We start from the raw sequence: 21,415 nt of genomic DNA, 5'->3' as shown, positions 1-21,415 counted from the left end.
TCTAGAGCATTCCCTGCTTTGCTGTGAGACTGAAACCAGAAAGGTTTGGGTTTCACAGTGTGCTGCCTTGAGAGGTGTCAGTGCCATAACCTAATATTCCTGAAAGGAACTTCCAGGAGGGAGCCCCAGGAACAGTCCACGATTAGTCTCTGCCAACCGTACTCCGGGCTGAGCGAGAGAGTCTTGAGATGCCACCAAAGAAGAAAGTGCCCGTGGTCACAGAGCCAGGGGGGACCAGAAAACGGCCAGCCCCACGGCCGTAGGAGCACATCCCATGGAGCAGCTCAGGAAGCTTGCCATCGGTGAAAGGATGTCTGTAAAGAAACGTTTTAGGCACAGAGAGTACATAAAATTTACGGATAGAGTAAGAACAGTTCATTGTAATGTTTGATGAAGCCTCTCAAATCATAGTAGAGTACATCAAAGATGGGAAGGAGGGCAATTATTAACAGTCAAACTGCGGGTTTATGACAGAGAAAGCAACTGAGAAGGGCATTTGGAGCTAGCAGCTGTAGTTATTCTCCCTGTCCAACTCTGGAGTCATGACAAACTCCAAACAGGAGGGAGAACAGAGCCGTTCTGTGCGAGCTTTCCACTGACATTTTCTTACCTTCCCAATAATGAAACTAACGAAACAGGGACACAGCAGGGTACAGTGTTTTTAAACTGACCTTATAATTCTCCAAACCCAATACTGATCAACCTAGTCATGACCTTGGTGCCTCTGAAAGTTTAGTTGTCAAGTTTATATTAACTCATTCAGATGCTTCCCAGTCTTCCCACTCTCCAGGGATCCGTTACCCGTTGAACATATGCCCCTCTTGCCTGGAAGCTGGTAATCACCAGAAAGATATAATAGTTTGTCCTCTTCCAACATCTTGATTTTCTCCTATTATAGCGTTTTCTTTTCTTAAAAGTTATCAAATAAAAAGGCGGCCTACAGCTTTTACTTTTCAATTAATTTCACTGAGAACATTTTGACTCTGTTACTCCAGAACTTATAAGAAAGTGCCTTTTCTACATGAATCTGCCTCCAGTAAGAGTAAACAGCAGCACGTTGCCACAGAAAGAAGCATCCTACCGAGGGTCTTTTATATCCTCAGTGTGCAAGGCTGAGTATTTTTCTTTTACATTCAGAGATATAACCTGCCAGGAAGGCACCAAGAATACAGCACTACCAAAACTATGCTTTTTCAAGAGTGACTATCTATTAGTCAGCAATCACACACAAAATTAATGAGCTGGGGAGGAAAAAAACCTAAATACAGCAAAAATCAGCTTTGTTCAATTCCAGTAGCAATCAGGTACTCTAGTGGTCTGAGCCAACAGCAGCACCTGGACACAGAGCACGACACACCTTCAGTGCTCCAGCAAACGCAGCCCTCTGTATGCAACTACCAAGAGCATCACAAACCAAACCCCCAGCAGGAATCTGTGCGGGTGGATATTTAAAATAGAGGCTGGCAGGAGTTTAAGATCCTGTCTCACATTTCTCACAATGCTCAGTGGCATTTCTCACAAATAGAGAAATCTGGCTCTAAACAGAATTTGTTTCATTTAAGCAATTATTTATTCTCATAATTAAGGCTTGAGCAAAAGAGTTGAGATTGTTTTCTAAGAGAAAGTTTGAGACTAATTTATGCAGGATAGGCAGAGGAGGAGCCTCTGCACATCGCCTCAAAAAGTCAGCTCTTCTCAAGAATAACGGTGTCCTGGAAGGAACCTCCAAGAGCCCGGTTGCCCGCACTTGAGAGCAATGATCCAACTTCCAAAATTACATGGAAAATGCCTTACTCACAAACTACAGCCAGTGTTTGCACTGCACTAAAATGGAATTTTAGCCACACTACCTGTGACATGGATCGATTCACATTGTGCCTTGCGCCAAGGTATCCTGTGACATGGATCGATTCACATTGTGCCTCGCGCCAAGGTATCATCCCATCCCCGGAGGGGTTCAAGGCCAGGTTGGATGGGGCTTTGAGCAACCTGGTCTGCTGGGAGGTGTCCCTGCCCAGGGCAGGGGTTTGGAATGAGATGATCTTTAAGGTCCCTTCCAACTCTAACCATTCTATGATTCACTGAATTTCATTGAATTTTAGAGTTGGAAGGGACCATAGAGATCATCTAGTCCAACTCCCCTGCTGAAGCAGGATTGCCCAGAGCTAGAGCATGTTACTCAGGAGCATCCAGGTGGGTCTTGAAAATCTCCAAGGAAGGGGACTCCACACCCTCCCTGGGCAGCCTGTTCCAGGGCTCTGTCACCCTCACCGTGAAGAAGTTTCTCCTCATTCTAAGCATAGTTTGAAAATATTAGAAGAAAGCTGTAATAAAGAAGGACTAAAAGGACATGAGGAGCAGCAGGGAAAAAAAGAATAGCTATGAAAACATGACGAGTTAATAGCGAGCGAAACATGCACTTTAGGGTCCCCACTGCCGGCCCCGCAGCTCCGGGTGAAGCCGCAGAGCACCGGGAGCGGTATCCCGGCGGGGCTGTGCCCCGCTCCGCCAGCCGGGAGCGCAGTGCGGGCCGCCGCTCCTCCCTCCCGCTGGCACTGCCCCGGCGGCGGGCGGGCAGAGGCGGGGACCCCCCCCCCGCCCTCAAATCCCTTCATAAGGCGGCGGGGCGGCGGCGGGGCGGGCAGCCCGCTCCCCGGGCCGGGCGCGATGGAGACGGGCGGGTGCCGCATGGGCGGCGGCGCGGAGCCGGGCGGCCCGGCCATGATCACTCTGGAGGATCTGGACGGGATGGCGGAGGAGAGCCCCGACTCGGCGTACCACAGCAACGGCAGCAGCCTGGAGGAGGAGGCCGAGCGGATGGAGGACGAGGAGCAGGAGCGGCTGCTGAGCTACTGGCAGAGCGTGGGCAGGGGGCACCAGGTGGACGTGCCCCGGGGTAAGAGCCGGGCCGGGCCGCGCTAAGCCGCTTACACCCACGGCAGCCCCGCGGGGCTTGGGGGGATTAGGGAGCCGGCGGTTGGGAGCTTACCGGCCGGGACCGTAACCTTCCCGGTACTCCTGACCTTCAGCTGCGGGGTCTCCATCTCCCCCCCACCACCACCACCCCCCCGGCTTCAGCGGTGCCGGGGTCCCCAGCGGGGAACGGGACCCCCGCAAACCTCCCCCTTCTCCGGGGAGCCCGCACGGAGCTTGCCTTCGGGGCTGTCCCCCCAGAGAGCTCCCACCCGCCCCCCACCGCCCCCCAGGCCGGGGAAGGGGCTGGGGTGAGGGGGTGTTGCCATCGACACCCCCGGCGGGTCCCGGCACCGCCGGTACACACAGCCCGAGCTACAGCTCTTCTGACCCAGGGGAGCGGCTGCAGCCGTAGGAATTGACCTGTCGTTACTAAAAAGGGCTGAGGAGAGTTTTCAGTCTTCATTACAAATTAAATCTGGCTACCTGCAGAAGTATCCCTCTTAAGAATCTCTGCTCGCCGTAGCTATGCAGGGGGTTAGTTCTTCACAGAAAGGTGGCTGAACTGAAAGACGGCACAGCGTAAACAAGCAAAAGGATCAGCTGAGCTGTCTGACAGTAAGCCTCCCAGGCTTATCTTATTAAGAAACCGTTTATTTTCAATTTTAAGAAAGACTGGAGAATCTGAAAGACCGTACCGAGTCTGATAACTCATAGCAAGCAGCAGAGGGGAACGGAGCCTTAGCTGGTGCAGGACCTGGGACCCACCTGCCGAGCCCTTCAGGCACATCACCTGCCCAGGGCTGGGGGAGCAGCAAACCCCTGAGCAACAGACCGCACTAGACACCACCACGATGAAAGCACTCCCACTGAAAAGCTTTTTTCTAGATTCCAACAAGGCAAAGAGGGTACCACCTCCCTTTCAAGTCATGCCTACATGGCTCCTCTCCTCTTTCTCCTGTTCTACCAGCACAAACCAACAACCCCTCGGGCACTACCAGAGGGGCAAGCTCTGAACGGAGCTCCCTGGCTCGCCTGGAGGGGCACGGAGGGAGGGAAGAAGGGGAGAGAGGGGCTCCCTAATTAAAGCAGGAGGCATGAACACACAGATGCAAAGCTGCTCCTTAAGAGTAGTTTTGTGTGGCAGAAAACAAGTGTATTCCTGTGGAATACACTCTGATACCTGGGAATTGCAATGTTAAGAGTAGTTTTGTGTGGCAGAAAACAAGATTCCTTCCCATGGAATACTCTGATACCTGGGAATTGCAATTCCCTGTTTCACTGACATTTATGCGGCAGGATATCAAGTCTAGAAAGTATGTCAAAAATAATATTTTACCACATTTTAGCTACTGTATTACAAAAGGTTTGTTCTGTAATGCTAAACAATTCTAAATAGAAGATTTTTCTTCAGATATTGTCCAGGGCTATACATCAAGAGTGACTGCATCCCAAGCAGCACAGTTAGGAGAGTTTCCCAGGTCAGGTTAGGTGGTCCATCCCAAGTTGAAGCTAACTGGCAGCACCCCTGTTGGCATCCCGCCGGGCACAGCCTGCCCGAGCCTCAGGGGCTGCAGTAAGGAAAGAGAGAGGAAATCTCCAGGGAGCACACCACCTCCTGTCACTGCTGTGCCCATCCCCACAGCTGGGCACTGCCCAAGCCCTGATTGAAGAGCACCCAAGAGCTCCCTTGGCGAGTGCTCCCTGCCAGGCTGGTCCCTGTGCGGGGCATCCCACGCTGTCACAACAGCACGGGGATTTCCTGGGCTAAAACCTGCAAAATAAGAACATTAGCAGCCCTCTTGGCAATAGTTCTGGACTGCTACAAGCTGACACCTGTTCTGTTCTATGATGACAATATACTTTTCCAAAAGATGCCTTGCTTTGTAGCTTTTCTTTAGCACCTTGTAAGGGTTACAAGAACACTGTAAGCATTCTAAGATTTTGTGAGATGTGACCAGATAATTATATGGCTGGTATTTCGATTTGTCACTGTTAACAAGATCTTAATCCTATAGACTAACTGGCCTGTGCCAAACCTTACAGCAAAATCATAACAGAAAATGAAAGGTGCAGGAAGCAAAACTCTAACTTTCCTGGCTTGAGAACTCCACTGTATCTCTGCCGGCAGAAGCAGAAAACATGCCACGGCAGTTACTTTAAATTTCTCAATTCTGATTTCAATACAAGCACATTCATTGACAAGCAAGCTCAGGGAAGTTGCTACACATCAAACCCATGGACTCGCTAAAGCACACAGCTGTTGAGAGACACTCAGTGTGCAGAGCAGCTCACGCTGAGCTCCAGCACCAAGGCTGCAGGTCAAACTGCACATCTGGAATTGCAGATTTTCCACCCGTTCTGATGATGACCTCACCTAAGCAGCCCAGGGACAGCCATAACCTCTGTGGGCTGAAGGAAGCGAGCAGGGGGGGGACTGCAGAGCCCCCAGCACTGGGTCCTGCCCAGCCTCACACCCCAGCCCAGCACTGAGGGCTCTCCTCAGCATGAAGGTTGGGTTCCCAGCATTACAAAGGCCATCTCCTCAGCTGAAGGTTGGGTTCCCAGCATTACAAAGGCCATCTCCTCAGCTGAAGGTTGGGTTCCCAGCATTACAAAGGCCATCTCCTCAGCTGAAGGTTGGGTTCCCAGCATTACAAAGGCCATCTCCTCAGCTGAAGGTTGGGTTCCCAGCATTACAAAGGCCATCTCCTCAGCTGAAGGTTGGGTTCCCAGCATTACAAAGGCCATCTCCTCAGCTGAAGGTTGGGTTCCCAGCATTACAAAGGCCATCTCCTCAGCTGAAGGTTGGGTTCCCAGCATTACAAAGGCCATCTCCTCAGCTGAAGGTTGGGTTCCCAGCATTACAAAGGCCATCTCCTCAGCTGAAGGTTGGGTTCCCAGCATTACAAAGGCCATCTCCTCTGCTGAAGGTTGGGTTCCCAGCATTACAAAGGCCATCTCCTCAGCTGAAGGTTGGGTTCCCAGCATTACAAAGGCCATCTCCTCAGCTGAAGGTTGGGTTCCCAGCATTACAAAGGCCATCTCCTCAGCTGAAGGTTGGGTTCCCAGCATTACAAAGGCCATCTCCTCAGCTGAAGGTTGGGTTCCCAGCATTACAAAGGCCATCTCCTCAGCTGAAGGTTGGGTTCCCAGCATTACAAAGGCCATCTCCTCAGCTGAAGGTTGGGTTCCCAGCATTACAAAGGCCATCTCCTCAGCTGAAGGTTGGGTTCCCAGCATTACAAAGGCCATCTCCTCTGCTCCAGAATGACAAAGCTTCATGTGCACGTACATTAGTCAAGGGCACAGCTGACAAGTACATCCCACTTCAGTGACACTCCCACACTCATTAAGACATACAACAATTTAAATACTGCTCAGCCTTGCTGCTATGCACAAGTCCTGTCAAAGGTGCCTTATCTACACAAAGCCCTTTGGAGAGGTTTGCCTCTTTCATAACACCTACCTAGAGCAGCAACTGCAATCACAATTCTGAAATTCAATCAAACCAAGCCTTTCCCCAGTGACACTGCTACTACTCAGCTTGCCTCTGTCCCACCAGTATTCGTGTTTGCAAGCCTGGACTGACAGATGGCCTCTAAATCAAGCAACTCACTTGCTTTTGTTATTATATTATAGTATTATATATAATTATTATATATATAGTATAGTATTGTGCAGGTTAAAATATTTATAATCCAAATGTTATACTGTTATAAACTGAAGAATAAAACTCCTCAAAGGACTTTAATTAGTTGTAATTCCTATCCTGTGCATTAATATGGCAGGGGGGGAAAAAAAAAGGAATATAACCCTACACACACAAGCATTTATCTGTAAAGGAATCTAAAAATAGAGGTAACTTTTCTAAAGTCCTAAACCACTTCCTAATTATTGAATACTCTGTGGAAAATTCAGTGCTGAAGTCTAATCTACTTCTGTTTTTTCTCAGCCTCTAAGGAGACCAATTGTACATGTCACTTATTACTTACATTTTAAATGTTTCTCAATTACATTTTTAAAAAAAATTTAAGATTAACTAAGTCTAGCTTTCTTCCCTTTATTAAAAGGATCTTTACTATTCCAAATAGTCTTAAAACTAAAGCCCCTGCACTGGATGCCAGGAGATGTAGGTTTGATTCCCAGCTACAGATTTACTAAGTGACCTAGGGCAAGTTAATTCTCCTGCATCTTAATTCTCCTCTTCTCTGGAACATGGATAATACTCTTTTCCCCTGTCATCCTGCCTTTTGCACTAAAGATACCGAGGCACTTCAAACACCCAAGGGAAGCTTCTACTTCAGTTGAAACTTCAGTCCTTTTCACGTGTGTCTGATACATACCATGAGGCACAAATTCACATCCAGACTTTCAAACACTGTACGTAAAAATTAAGTTTCCCAACCTCTGTCAAAACACAGAACTGCTTGCATTACTTCAGCTTGAAAGGCAAGGGACTAGCTCGTTTGGAGAGAGGCTCTCCATTCCTAAGAATAACCTTATACCCAGAGTTTCCAAGCCTGTCTGCTAGGGATCAACTCCTAAGCAGAGTTTATTTATGACCCGCAGCTAGGACTGACGTCAGGGCAACCATAGCTGCAAATACGCCTAATTCATCCATATTTAAATGGCAAAACTACAGCAGAACAGAAATACTAGAATAGGTTAGTACTATGTACGTAAGTGCAATACATTTGCTCCTTTGAGCTTGGCTGGGAACGATCGATACAGACTGGATGGTTGCTGGGGTCACTGCATCTAGAAACAGAGAATAGGTTTGCTATTTAATTTCTTACAAATGTGAGAATCACACAAACACACACTTCAGTTCCACCTCGCTATAGGTAAGCGAGCGTGTAGGTGTTCAAAGCTCCAATACAGCCAAGTATTAACACTCTCCTTCCCATCATGATCTGCCACCAAAGTGCGAGAGCTCAGATGAGAAGTGGTGCCACGTGTCAGACTGTGCTCAGAGCCCTCCGGCTGCCCAAGGCTGAGACCACAGGCAGCAGCAAACGTAACAAGTATGGAAAACACACGGTGTGTCGCTGTTAGTCACACAGTGTGTGTTCCACCTAATCAATACTAGTGCTTTATGGTAACTAGGACTAGTTGAGAGCATTGAACCACCATATTTCTTTCTGCTGGATGTAGCAGAACCAGAACACTGAAACTTTGCTCTACTCCCACCTTTATGTAAGTTACCTTTCAGTTTTGCTAGAATTTTAATATTTAAGTGAACAGTTCTCTGTCCATTCCAAACTGAAACAAACCCTTCAATCTGATGTACCTGGTATCTAATCAGACAGCACATATGCATAAAGCTAGTATGCAACAAAAAGCAATTGTGTTAAATTAGCACAAATCTATGTTCTGATTTCTTTGTTAAACAATTACATGTCGTCTTAAGATACAGTTCTTCGGTGAAGTATACACTGAGGAATTTTAAGTTTCTTCATCTTATATTTCTTTAACTAAACAGTACACTTTTCTCCTCCCTCATCTATGCTTTCTGGACTTTGACTTTGCATTAAAAATTCCTCCCTCATCTATGCTTTCTGGACTTTGATCCCCCCACACACCCCACCTTCGCTTTCCCCCCTCCAGCCTGAGCACATGGGGTTCTCCAGCCCCTTGTGCACGTCACCCTGTCCTGGCCAGGCGGGTGGCCCTCCACCCTGTTATCTCCAGTTCATCAAGCCCCAAACCAGGCACAGCACAGGAAACACAGCTTCTCGGGCACTGGGCAGAAGAGTCACCTCCCTTGAGGGGCTGGCTGCTGACACCGCCCTGCCTGTGTCCTGTTCTGTGACATCTCCTGAACCTACACACAAAAGTTCATATTCTCCTCCACTTCACAACGAAGATGTTTGTTTGCCTTCTGTTCTGAAATCCTGCCCTCCTACGAGGTCTTACTGGAAGGGCTTGCATTAAAAAAAAAAAAAAAAAGTTAATATTTTTCACTTCAGAGCCAGAACTGCACTTTGCATGCAGAGGAGCTACCTGTATGTGAGGTACAGACACCATAGCTGGATGGTGCTCCCCTCAGTTTCAGCCCTAACGCTCCCAGTGACTGCAACTGGGAGCGAACTGGGGAGGAAAGCAGTGTGGCAGTGGGGTAGCAGTACTGGCAGAGCCAGGACACCAGTGTGTGGCCAGTGCTGGCCGTGCTTAGCGTGCACCAGTGGCTCAGGCACTGCTGCCTCTGAGAGCCAACACGGGCCTCACACCCAACACATCCTCACTAATGAGTAGCACTGAAACGTGCGTAACATGGAGTGCTAAAGTAGAATATTAGACATCAAACACCCTTTGGAAGTGACAAACTTTCCACAGCAGTAGTTCTGTGAACCAGAGCTGCAATCAGCAACGTCATTTGCACAGAGACAGAAGTCCCTTAACCTTTCCTATTAATATTGAGGCACAAACTAAACTCATTACAAACCCAAAGTCACCAGAAGCTCAGCTAAGAGACAGCAGAATGCCACGTTTCGTTCTCATTTCCCCAGCTTCACCTCTCACACTGGTGATGTGTTATTTTCTTGCAGACATGGCCGAGCCCATCCAGCAGCTGACGCGGAACAACAGTCCCCAGGAGAGACAGACCGTGCCCTTCACCCTCATCCAGCGCAAAGAAAAGGTATGGATCCCTCCCCAGCCAAGGTGTAGCAGTTTTCAGTGCTCAGACCGAGCTCACAAAATATGTTTCTTTATAAAATCACTTTCACAAACTAGGATTTTTACCATCGTAAGTGCAAAGCATTAGAACTGCGTAACTACATCTCATTTTTAGCGTCTCATCATTTTCACATGTGTCATTTTTTTCTTTTTTGTAAGGTAGAAACTATCAGGAGAGTCAGAAGGTGGTCAGGAATTACAGTGCCTGTGACCCTCTAGAATTAATTTAACAAAACCCCCTTATATTTTGACATTTGAAATAAAACACCTATTTTTTTTCATTTAAATCAATGCATTTGCTTCTTTCCACAATCACATTAAACAAACTTTAGCAAGACCACTTGAAAGAGATTAATATCTGAAATGAAACGTACTTTCATATCACGAGTCATTATCAAACAAATCAGTGATTTGCAAACCCGTCTTCTCAAACCCATCTCATCCCCTAATGAGAAACTGAAATTGACGTCCAGCAAATTGTTTGCAGCTCAGGAAACGTGCAAACAAGCGTCTAATGTTAAATACATGACAAATCAAGAGAATCGTTATAAACCATCTATGAAGAATTCTTGCATTTCTTACAAATTTCTTACATTTCTTATAAATAAATCTATGTAATTCAAATTTATAAATACCACAATTTGAATGAGTGTATTTCATCCAAACAGTTTGAGACTCCTAACTATTTCTGTTGTGATTAAATGCCTGAAAGCAGTTTCTCAGTGCTACTCTAATAACTGCAGATAAAAAAAAAAACGTTATTCAGTGTTACTTGCAACTAAACATTTAATGCTGCAAGTGCAAGAGATGACAGTTCCTTACGTTAAAGAGAACTACCTAGAAGTCTGCTGGAATGAACTGTGGTCCAAGATCAGCAGTGTATCCCTTCTTGATTTCTATTTGGAAGGATTAAAATTCACATGTTCCTTTCAAGATTGTTTCACTGACAATTGAAAAAAGATGCAATTATTCCTGTACTCAGTAAGATGCAGATGCTGCACTGGGCTTGGGTATCTCCTTACTAGAGGCTTGGACCTTGAAGTGAACGAAATATTAAACGGAATGCACTGAGGTAGAGCTGACACTGAGACTTAAAATTACTCCTCAAGCTTGCTGTTCTCCTGGTCACACACTTCACAAGGTTGATTTCCTTATTCCACAAGTAACACTGCAGAATATGTATTTGTTGTATACAAATACAACCTATTCCATTTGTACACAACAAATACTGTTTGTCTTTCATTTATTTGCTTGGGTTTTTTAGGTGATAAACTTAAAATACAAAATTGTTATCTTACTGTGTTTGCAGCTTGGAGACCTGCTTTACGAAAAACGTCAGTATGGAAAAGCCAAATGGGCTTGTATAAAAATGAAAGAAAAACAATATGAACAGAGCATATGCCTTGGATTCATGAAGCTTATGAGATACATTTGTGAGCAGAATTCCTCAGGTAATTAGTACCACAATTCTACACTAAATTTAGAACTTTATGCATAGCTTGTCCTAACTGGGGAGCTAGTTTTATTAGCTTTTCCCAAATCCTCCACCCTGTCCACGGGGAGATCCTCCTGCAGTGCAGCCTTCCAGCAGAGCCCAAGCCCACGTGCTGCTCCCCCGGCACACAGGCTGGAGGAGAACATCTGTGGGAAGCCATCGCTGCTTCCAAGGTCACTCTGACCATTGCAGCTGCCTGGAATCTGATGCTGGCTGGTTTCGAGGCTGACAGCTATAAATTAGGCTTTTGTTACAGAATTTGAGTGGTTTAGCTCTCACAGCAGTACTGGATTCGCCTATTCCAGGAACATAATCAGAGTGTAAAGCCAAGACAGACCAGGATGTTTTGTCTCTTTGGTTTGAGTTCATGATACTCAAGTGGTGTGTATCTGAACGGACACCAAAAATTTGTGTGGCTGAAGCATATTTTCCAGAAAGATAATCCAGTTTTAACTCAAGTACTTTAAAATAATGGCAGGTCCACCATGTCCTTGCTAGCTTGTGCCTGCATGAAAAATGCGCACCTAGTTTCCAGCCCAGTTTAATCTGCTTTCCACTTCCAGCCATCAGTTCTCATTTTTTTAATTCTCCAGTTGATTAAAAAGTAGTGCAATGCCCGGGGCTTTGTTCTGTAATAGCACATGTGTTGTAATCAACTCAACCCCTCGTTTTCTTTCCAAGAAACTAGAAACGTTGATCATTAAAGCTTTTCCTTAATCAGGTATTTTCCACGCTCTCCCCCTTCTTTTAATGCTTTAACACAGTTAAAGTAATTATAAGTACTTTTGGCTCCAGGACAGTGCAGTTTTGGTTCCAAATGTGTACAGGAGCAAAGTTCCCACTCCCAGCCATCACCGCTACCAGCACAGTCAAAACAGTCAGCCTTTTCCTAGAACATTGCAAAAACACAGCAATGTGTTTGATAACAGCACATCCTAAATGGATTCCCAATGCAGCCCTTTGTCTTGCCTACATTCTTTGTTCCCAAATATTTAAAACATGACCCAAGGTCGGTTTACAAGATCGACACAGGGAACGAAGTTAAGTCAAACTCCTTGCCCTACATGAAGATGAGAGAGCTCACCAAACCCCATATTTTAGACACACATGCACAATATTTGCACATGTAGGATTTAGATATATAAATATACACACACAAACTACAAGCCATAATAAAATGCTACTTCCACTTGGAATACACAGCCCCTTTTTCTAAAACTGGATCCTACTGAATTCCTTTCAATAATGCCACTCCTGTTGCTCCGTGGTTCTCACTTCATGTCATTCAGCATGAGTTCAGAAGTCACGCTCACTACGTAGACCTGCTCTTATATTTTCTAAAAGTCCCGTCTGTCTCCTCAGGCCTGTACCTGGGGATCACGATACCCATAGTGACCATAGTGCACACGAATGCAGCTCAGTCGGAGATGAGGCAGGCGGTGACAGTGGCGTACTACCTGCCCGAGGTGCTGCAGGACCAGCCACCGCACCCTTTCGACTCCGACATTGTCATCGAAGAATGGCCTTCTACTATTGTTTATAGTAGGTAAGAGATATTTTCATTTTGTCCTAGTAAAATCTGTAAAAAGATGCAGTTTTCGGTTTGTTACAATTTTCAATGCACGTTACATCTTTTAAACCGAGTTCTAAAAAGCTAACAAACACTAAAACTTGATTTTCAGTAGTTGTTAAAAGCTGCCTTTTGCCTTATGAGACTGGGATATTCAGGAAATAATGGTTACCAGCTTACTTGGGAAAATGATGCATCTGTAAACGTGAGATACAACAGCATCTCAAAACACAGACTGTTCTGTGACTGACGTGTCACCAAAAACACTCAGGAAAAACTGTTACGGTGTTTGAGATCGCAGTCAGGTAGTCGTGGGCAAAACATGAGTAAATAATTTAGGAGGCAGCATTTCCAGGCTCTGGAAAAAAAACCCTGGATTTTCAAAAGAACTTGATATGAAATTGATTGTTACAGGAGCTTCAGAGGAATCACCAATGAAGACTCTATAATGAGAGAAATAAACCTGCTGGCAGAAATCCTGGAGAGCCCCGAGCTGTGTCTGCAGGATACGTTCATCATCGCCGGGTACACCAACCCCGCTGCCGCCAACCGCCACAACGAGATCTGGTTCCTCCAGAGACCCTGACCTCCCGCTGCTGCTGCTCCTCAGCCACAAAAACCCCTTCCCGCTCACAGGTGAATCACGTAAGGCTACACCACAAACCCTCCCAGGTGTTAGGATTGGGGCTTTGAGCCAGTTTAGCAAGGCAAGCACTCCAACTCCATCATCAGAGGCACCACCTGAAAGGTACTCCATTTCCTATGTCAACTTTTACAGCTTTTACACTACTTTTACAAAGATTTTTAGCACTTTAAAAGTTAGTTCACCTTCCCTTTACGAGATAAGGGAGACGGAGACCTCTCTCCTTGTCCACTCATTAGCACCTCTAGACTTCTCTGGGACCCTGGGAGGGTCCCAGGGAGCTCCCAGAGCCCCTGCCCTGGGCACCCAGTGCTGCAGCAGCCACACACAGACCCTGGGGGAGCTTGGGGGGACACCTTTTTAGGGCCACCTCACACACACAGGCTGTGCTGCAAAAAAAGAACGTTCAGCTCTTAATCTCTGGGGAGAACTACCAGATTTAGAGCGCTGGGATTAAAGCAAGGAGTAGGACTAGGCCAAGGCTGACTGCCATCATCTGCGGAGCAGAGATCCATAAGCTTACCTCAAAAGAGCACCCAACCAAAGTACTTCTAACCTTGGGCTGAGACCAAGAAGGCAGAACAGTCCTAATGCTCACTGAAGCTTGGATAGCAAGAGTTACAGGTTACCTTAATCACACACTCATAGTAATCCCATGACCATATTTGGCATTTCTAAATAGAAAGTGGTTATTCTTAACTCTTCAGCTTTCTGAACAATTTCATCTTATAACTTTGATGAATGTTAAACACTGCAGCTGAACTAAGTAGTTTGTTCAGTACTGCTGCACCGGCCCAGCAGTACCACACTATTCGTGTTAGAAATGATACGAGTATTTCACAGGATCACAGGAAGAGGTTTCAGCAAGAAGTGAGCTCTGGCAGTCTCCTGGCCTGGCTCCCCTGGCAGAGCAGGCTGCCCAGGGCCTCACACCGCTGGATTTTGAGCCTCTCCAGGGACTGGGAGCCCATAACCCCTCCAGGCCCCGTTCCAGTATTTGACCACCCTCACTGTGAGAATTTTTCTTCCTAATATCTGATTTTCCCTGTTACAGTTCGTTTCTTTTACCCTTATCCATCCAATAATTCCCGAAGCAGAGAGCTGCTAGCCCAGCAGGCTGTGAGGGAGAAGCCCACACCGCCCTCCCGCATCGCTGTGCGCTGCACAGCACCCACTGCACTTTAGGATCAGGGTAGCAATCAAGCTGCTAGCCCAGCAGGCTGTGAGGGAGAAGCCCACACCGCCCTCCCGCATCGCTGTGCGCTGCACAGCACCCACTGCACTTTAGGATCGGGGTAGCAATGAGTTCTGCTCTCAAAAATCCCTTCCCAATGTCTCCCCCTGCAGATAGGATGGTAGAGTTTAACCTTAATACCTAAAGAAGTAAATGTCTTTTTATATAAAATGTCATTAATTATATCACCAGAGTTATTTATTGATTGTATGATTTAGGATTTAGGCTTTTGTGTTACTCAGTCCCAACAAACAAAACAGCACCCCCAGCCAGTGTCTGCTAGTTTACAGCTGAGGGAATTGGCAAACAAAGCAGATTTAGGGAGTACTTCTGGCTGAACAGACGTACAGGTCTCAAGAAGTTGAAGCCTCCTGGTTCCACAAGGCTCTCTGCTGCACAAAACTGACCTGGTGCATAACCTCAAACCTCTGGGTGAGCAGCAGGGTCGGGGGGCTTAAGGGTGCCCGAGGGGCTCTCTGCTGGTGGCTGCCCACACAGACTCCTCAGGCAGGCAGCAAGGAGGGGGGGGGAAAGGAAAAGGAAACAAACAAACAAAACCCAAAATAAAACAAAGAGAGAGAGAAAGAGAAAAGGCTTCGTTTAAACACAAACTGATAGTCTTTGTGGGGAGGAAAAAAAAAAAAAAACAACCAGCAAAAGCAATCCTTGCTTTCCCTTTGGGAATGCCCGCTCTCCCTGCCTGCAGAGACACTTGTATCACCACCCGTTACTGGGATGTTAAACTGGTGGGGAGGAATCTCAAAAAAGGCTGCGGGTTTGGGGTCTTTCTTACTCCAACCAGAAAGCCATCCCATCTGGTTTGGCAGGTGAGAGCAGAAACACTTGCAGCAGTTGTGGCCCTTTGCCTGCTGTGCCAATTTGGATACACACCCCAGTATCTCCCACTGCCCAGAGCGAGCCCCTGAAGGCACCTCTCGTGCCTCTGACTCCTCTCAGCCTGTCCACGGGACAGGAGCAGGGCCAGAGAGAGACACTCACACTTCCTTTTCAATGTGTTGAATTGTTTCTTGTTTCATTTTTTTATTTATGTTGGGTTTTTATTTATTTTTAACATTTCCTCAGATCGTTGGAAATGCCAGCCAGTATTAAAGTGAAAGCTGACAAATTAGTGGAAGATATTAAAAAGTTTTTAAAATCTGAGTTGAGGGCCCAGGGAGGCATGAAATATCAGGTTCTGTTTTGCCCTCACACCCCTCCAAGATTTTTATCAGAGCAAACAAAAACAATTTTCGCCTTTGACGTGATTTTGTGGCAAAATAAAGAAGTTTCTGCAATTTGATTGCTTTTGCTAGTTATAGGGATTATTTTAATTCTTTAGCACAACAGATGTCAAATAGCTATTGGAAGCAGTTCAGTCCTCTCACCATAAAGTACCAGTTTGTACATACTTTATATTTTAAATGTCTATTGCGAGAAGCATTGGCTCTATCTTCTGCCTCTTTCCATAGGCCATCTGCACCTAAATACTTCTGTGACTCAGCTACTTGTGGGTATGTTCTAGAAACACTCTTGTTACTGACGTATAAAAATACGGTATTTATCTGACTGTGCTGATATCCTAACCACAGCAAAGTGTTCAGTGGTGTTCTATGTAAAACTGTGAATTCCAAGATAGTATTTATTTTGACTTACATTAGCTTCTGCTGCTGAGAAAGAACCCATTAATCTGGAGTTTGAAGATACACTTTATGGCTATGGAACATCCTACCAGCTTTTGTGCTCACAAGCACAGCCACAAAGAATTGTGGTTTTTCACTGACACACAATAAAGTTTACTTCCTAGTTACACCAGCGAACGTCAGGGAGGTGTTACTATTCCTCAGATACATCCCTTGGGAAGGCTTGAAAACATTACCCCAAGCTTCGTTACCTAATTCCTGCTACCAGAATAGGGAATTTATTATCCCTCTGTGGCTCTACTTTGTAAGCCATTAATTAATGGATTTACATTTTTAATTTGAAGATATTTGATTTCCACTCTTCAAAGAAGGTAATAAAACAGAATTCGCCCATATTTTTGGTACATTAAATGATGTAGCCTTAACAGATAAATGTTGTCCTGCATACTGTGTATTTTTCGAACAAGCGTTAGTGCCTAAAAAGTTGATTCCAGCTATTGTGATACTCAGGGCCTTGCTTACTCTATGTATACAAATATAAACAGAATTTTGCCGGCATTGTTGCGTTGTGCTGTTTTACACTGTCCTTCATTTTCACTGAAATGTTGTCTTGTTTACTGTTGCTGTTTGTCCAAATTAAAGAGAATGATTTTATTGTGCAGAGTACACCTGGCTTTCATTTTTGTCACAGACACAACGAGTCCTTTCGCCACCTTTCCTTTGCATGGGATCAGCAGAGGTCACAAGTTGCTACAAATCCTGTTTCCTAAGTAAAGCACTAGCAATACAAACACAAATACCAGATCAAAGAGGGGAAACAGAAACCACTGAAGGCACAGTGAGAGTTTAGTCCAGAATTGTCTATATTCCTCAACTGCACCAGATTAGCCAAACCTATCTGCCTATTTCCGCTTAAATCTCAAGTGAAACACCTCAGACTAAATCCCTGCACTCAACAGGAGCATCCAGAGGCACCTGACGTGATGCAAAACTATCTTTGAAGTTCTTGCTAGCTCCACAGTGGAACTTCCTCATTTAAATACACACTCAGGTTACTGGACTGGAAACAGGTGAACCAATTCAATCTAGAAAATGAACGAACAAGTTTGCCTTCCAGTGGTCTTCACAGAAACACCAAAACCATTCAGCTTTAAGCAAAAGCACAATCTAAGGTCAACAGTCTGATACTAACTTAATCCTGCATTTTTTTGTGTCTCTTACCAAAAACAAAAGCACATAAGGAATCAGGGAATTGTCAGAGTTGGAAGGGACCTCTAGAGACCATCTAGTCCAACTCCCCTCCCAAAGCAGGGTTGCCCAGAGCACATCACTCAGGAGCATCCAGGCGGGGCTCGAAAATCTCCAGAGAAGGGGACTCCACACCCTCCCTGGGCAACATTTCAAACTTTTCAAAGCTGTGTCTTATGGAATACCATATCCAGTACCTGGATCTCTCAGTACCTTACAGAGAAGGTGCAGACCATTCAGTCATCACTGACTGGCTAATGGTTCTGCTCCCTGCTAACCTCTCCTGGATTTGGACATTGCCTACTGGTAAAAAAGAAGAGAAAAAAGCTCAAGAGAAAAAAGGAAAAAAAACCCCACCCAAATAACCAAAACCGACCAAACAAAAGAAAGACATCAAGGAGAACTAAGTACACTGACAGACAACTTAAAGCTCTAAAGAATATTCTTAATCAGAGAAAAAGCTTCAGCCAACAGTTTTCGTAAGGCTGGCAATAACCAGGACCACACAAGTGGGGTCATTCTCAGTATCTTAATACTACTAAATTCAGCCAAATTAAGAAGCCCTCAGTTTAGGTCTCATGTCACTTTTGCAAGGACTCCTGAAAGAGGATGAGAAAACGAAGTTGTAAGTTTTCCATCAGAGCTTTTTAAGCAATTGCAATGGAACAGGTATCATTGGTGCAAGGTGGGACAGCAGCTGCCGTAGTTGAAACCATGTTTCTCTCTTTGCCCCAAAGGCAAAGTTAATTGCAACAAAGTGTTACATTTATAAATCATTGCTGGTCTAGACAGGGATGTTGGATAGACGGGGAGATCACATATTCAGTGACACTGTCCATTTAACAACAAGGAAATCACAGAATCACAGAATCTTAGTGGTTGGAAGGGACCTCCGAGATCATCAAGTCCAACCACAAAAAACAAAACAAACAACAAACAAACAAACAAAAAAACCAACCACACAACCACCACAAAAACAACAAACCCAAAACCACCACCCACCAACTAAACCCCACACACTACACCCCACCACAAACCAATAATCTTGGGCACTAGAGCATGCCCTGAGATGCAAAAACTCACCTGGATGTAAGCATTCTGAAATTCTACCAACTCTTCACCCAGTGGAACAACAATTTTCTCCACTTGTCGCTCGTGAGAATAAGGCTGAATTTCTGGAGAATCTTCAGCACATAGTTCTATCTGAGCAATGAGTAAGTTGGAAATAACTTGCTGCACGGCCTGGTTGAGAAGCCACAAAAAAATAACACATTTGGTCATTAACACTCCGATAATGCAAGTGAATATCAGATGAAAATAACTATATCCGTATTTTAGCAGGCCTTGAATATAACTGAAAGGAAAAGGTACCTACTGACTATAGATGAAAAATGAAAGACTCTCCACTTAAAGATCTCAATTAGTATTTAAAGAGTCGCTATGGTAAGTCCCTGAATGCAAAAAGGGTGCTACTGTGCCAGAGCTGGAGTGACAGAACTCTGCCTTGGGCCTTTTTTTTGGGTGCACCATGAAATCCCTGCTGAGAAGTAACCTGGAGCAAAGGGCTTCCTCTGAATCTGGCTGTCCATCTGCCTCAGACCGAAAACATCAGCCGGAATTACACTAACCCAAGACAGCACACTGAACAGATTATGAAGGCCATTGTGCACTGAGAGTATACTCCTTTTGGGTTAAGTGGGTTTGTATCCTCAAAAAACAGCAGGTATTACTTCCTTTTAGGACGGTCAGGAAATAAATTACACAAAGTCTAGAGCACAAAAAAGACAATCCCTCCCCAACTGATGGACCGATTCAGTTTTTCTGTGCCATTCTACCAGACTCCAGTGTCCTGCACACTGTTCAAACTGCATGGAATGTTATTAAACACAGCTTCTACTGAAACTTTATTATTCCAACCACGCAAGTAGGTTTGGCTCACCTTTGTATCGCTGCCTGGTGTGGCACTCAGGGCCAAGATCCGAAATTGATCTGTGTATTTGCTTAGTTCCCTTACAACCTAAGAACAGGAAAGAGCCCGTTAATATCCATAAGGGAGATTATTTGCTGACACAAACTATACTGATGAAAATATCCACTAAGCAGAAAGGGCTTAACAAAATACTCTAACAAGAGTATGTCTAAATCCAAATGGGAACCAGGATCTGTACGCAACTCCATGTGTATTCAGTCAATTTCTCCAGTAGAGAAATTGACTAACTTTCCTTTAGGTCACCTATTGCTAGCAGGTTAAGCCACGATAGCCCAACAAACTTTTCTAATCCATACAAACTCCAATTTCAAAAAGAAATCTCGAACTCATTTTACTAAGAACTTTACCAAAACAAAAGCTGCACTTCCTTATGAAAAAAATACCTCCCCTATTTACGAGCTACTCCAGCACAGCACAAACACACCAGAGAACACCTGCAAATACAAACACATCTGAAAGAAACAAGTGCCTTTTTAATTACTGGAGTCAGAAAAATATTTTGAAACAAAAATTACTTTATTCAGACAAAAACAGTTCCCACCTCACCTTACCAAGTTTTACTACAGGTTTTACTTAAAAACAAGGCACTGATGATGCAGAGGACTGTTTGATCCTTCAAACAAAGCTAAGAACATACGTGATGACAGTGACACTTTATGGAGATCCTGTAAGTGATTTGGGGGGAGGTGTTTTTGCAATCGTGAGGCAAGAGCACGGTGACTCCAGCATTACCTGACAGTAGGCGTGATTTCCAAGGGCTTTGTGGGCTTCATCAATAACCAGACATTTAATTTCCACAGCAGGACATGTCCCACGGGAAAGATCATTCACCATTATTTGAGGTGTAAGGAAAAAGACTCTCTTGGTCGTCCACAGTTCCCTCCGACTGAGGGCTTGGGTTCCCCCTGAAAATTAAAGAAATAATGTTAGCAAACTGTTAAGAGAACACCATGACCTGAGAGCGACAGCAGAAGGCCAACAGGGCTGGTCGGCTTTGAGAAATGAGCATGCACCTTGATGCTATTCCCATTTTTAGGAAGAAAAGGCAAATACAATGACTAGGAAGATGTTTTGTCATAAAACATTATATCCAGAACTGTGGAAAAAAGGGCTAGAAAGCTCAAGATGGGCCCTCCCCCAGCCCCACACCAAACCCACCCCCCCTCTGAGAGAGGCCTGCGCTTAGGGACAGGTAAGGGAGCCGGTCATTAAGGCTGTTATTCAGTAAGCAGTTCATGAGGTTAGGAAAAAAGGGGGGGGAAAGCCATTTTCCTTTGTCTTAAGTTCCGTGCAGAGTCTATATTTTCTGTGCAAGCGTTCAAAGCTCCGTGGGGAAGCCCCAAGGCTCCGTGGGCTGCACCCCAGAGCTCCAGAAAACACCTCCGAGTACTCCATCGGGCTTACAGCTGTGTAAGTTAAACCTGGGGGCCAAAAAATGGCCAAAAAACTAAAGGTAACCCCTCAAAAGCTTCTCACCCTAAAAAACAAGACACTTTTCTGTCTTCCGATGCAGCTTTTCACCCTGCTTAAGCCAAGCAGCCCCGACGGCGAACACCTGAGGCGACCCCCCCCGAGCTCCCCGTCCCTACCTGTCATCTCCGCCATGTGCCGGGCCGGGATGCCCATAACGCGGGCACAGGCCTCCATCTGCTGGGCCACCAGCGGCTTGGTGGGGGCGAGGAAGAGGACCTTGCCGGAGGGGAACCAACGGTAGAAATTGTACATGACGACGGCGGCCACGAAGGTCTTCCCCAGCCCGGTGGGCAAGCAGACCAGCGTGTTGGCCAGCAGAGCGGCTTGGGCCATCCGCAGCTGGTAGCCCCGCACCGGGTAGTTGGTGGGGTAGATCCAAATGGAACCCGCCGCCGAGCAGAACCCCCCCGCCGGGCTGGGGTCCGCCGCGGCGGCCGCCGCTGCCAAGAGCAGGTCGTCATCATCTTCTTCATCTTCCTCCTTCTTCTTGGTGGTGGTGGTGGTCTTCCCGCTCGCCCCCCGCCAAGC

General features: G+C 45.8%; 2 protein-coding genes across 2 annotated transcripts in view; one reads left to right on the top strand and one right to left on the bottom strand.

Moving 5' to 3' along the window:
• Window positions 1-21,415, bottom strand: part of FANCM (Fanconi anemia complementation group M) — a 114,733-nt gene that overhangs the window by 93,206 nt on the left and 112 nt on the right. Inside the window, exons 2-5 of the mRNA XM_014936762.1 lie at window positions 21,004-21,368; window positions 20,147-20,319; window positions 19,364-19,441; window positions 18,508-18,666 (exon numbers count right to left, since the gene is read on the bottom strand). Coding sequence (XP_014792248.1) covers window positions 18,508-18,666; window positions 19,364-19,441; window positions 20,147-20,319; window positions 21,004-21,368 — 775 coding nt within the window. The remainder of the gene's footprint in view (window positions 1-18,507; window positions 18,667-19,363; window positions 19,442-20,146; window positions 20,320-21,003; window positions 21,369-21,415) is intronic.
• LOC106884999 (heme-binding protein 2-like) lies at window positions 2,632-14,498 on the top strand. Its single transcript, XM_014936812.1, has 5 exons — window positions 2,632-2,896; window positions 9,465-9,556; window positions 10,904-11,045; window positions 12,452-12,635; window positions 13,074-14,498. The coding sequence occupies exons 1-5, from the start codon at window positions 2,668-2,670 to the stop codon at window positions 13,243-13,245; spliced, it is 819 nt and encodes a 272-aa protein (XP_014792298.1). The 5' UTR covers window positions 2,632-2,667; the 3' UTR covers window positions 13,246-14,498.

This window comes from Calidris pugnax, unplaced genomic scaffold, assembly GCF_001431845.1.
Source record: "Calidris pugnax isolate Ruff unplaced genomic scaffold, ASM143184v1 scaffold10, whole genome shotgun sequence".
In the NCBI taxonomy this organism is placed as follows: Eukaryota; Metazoa; Chordata; class Aves; order Charadriiformes; family Scolopacidae; genus Calidris; species Calidris pugnax.
The sequence above is the reverse complement of the archived record's forward strand: the minus strand, read 5'-3'. Positions and strand labels throughout refer to the sequence as shown.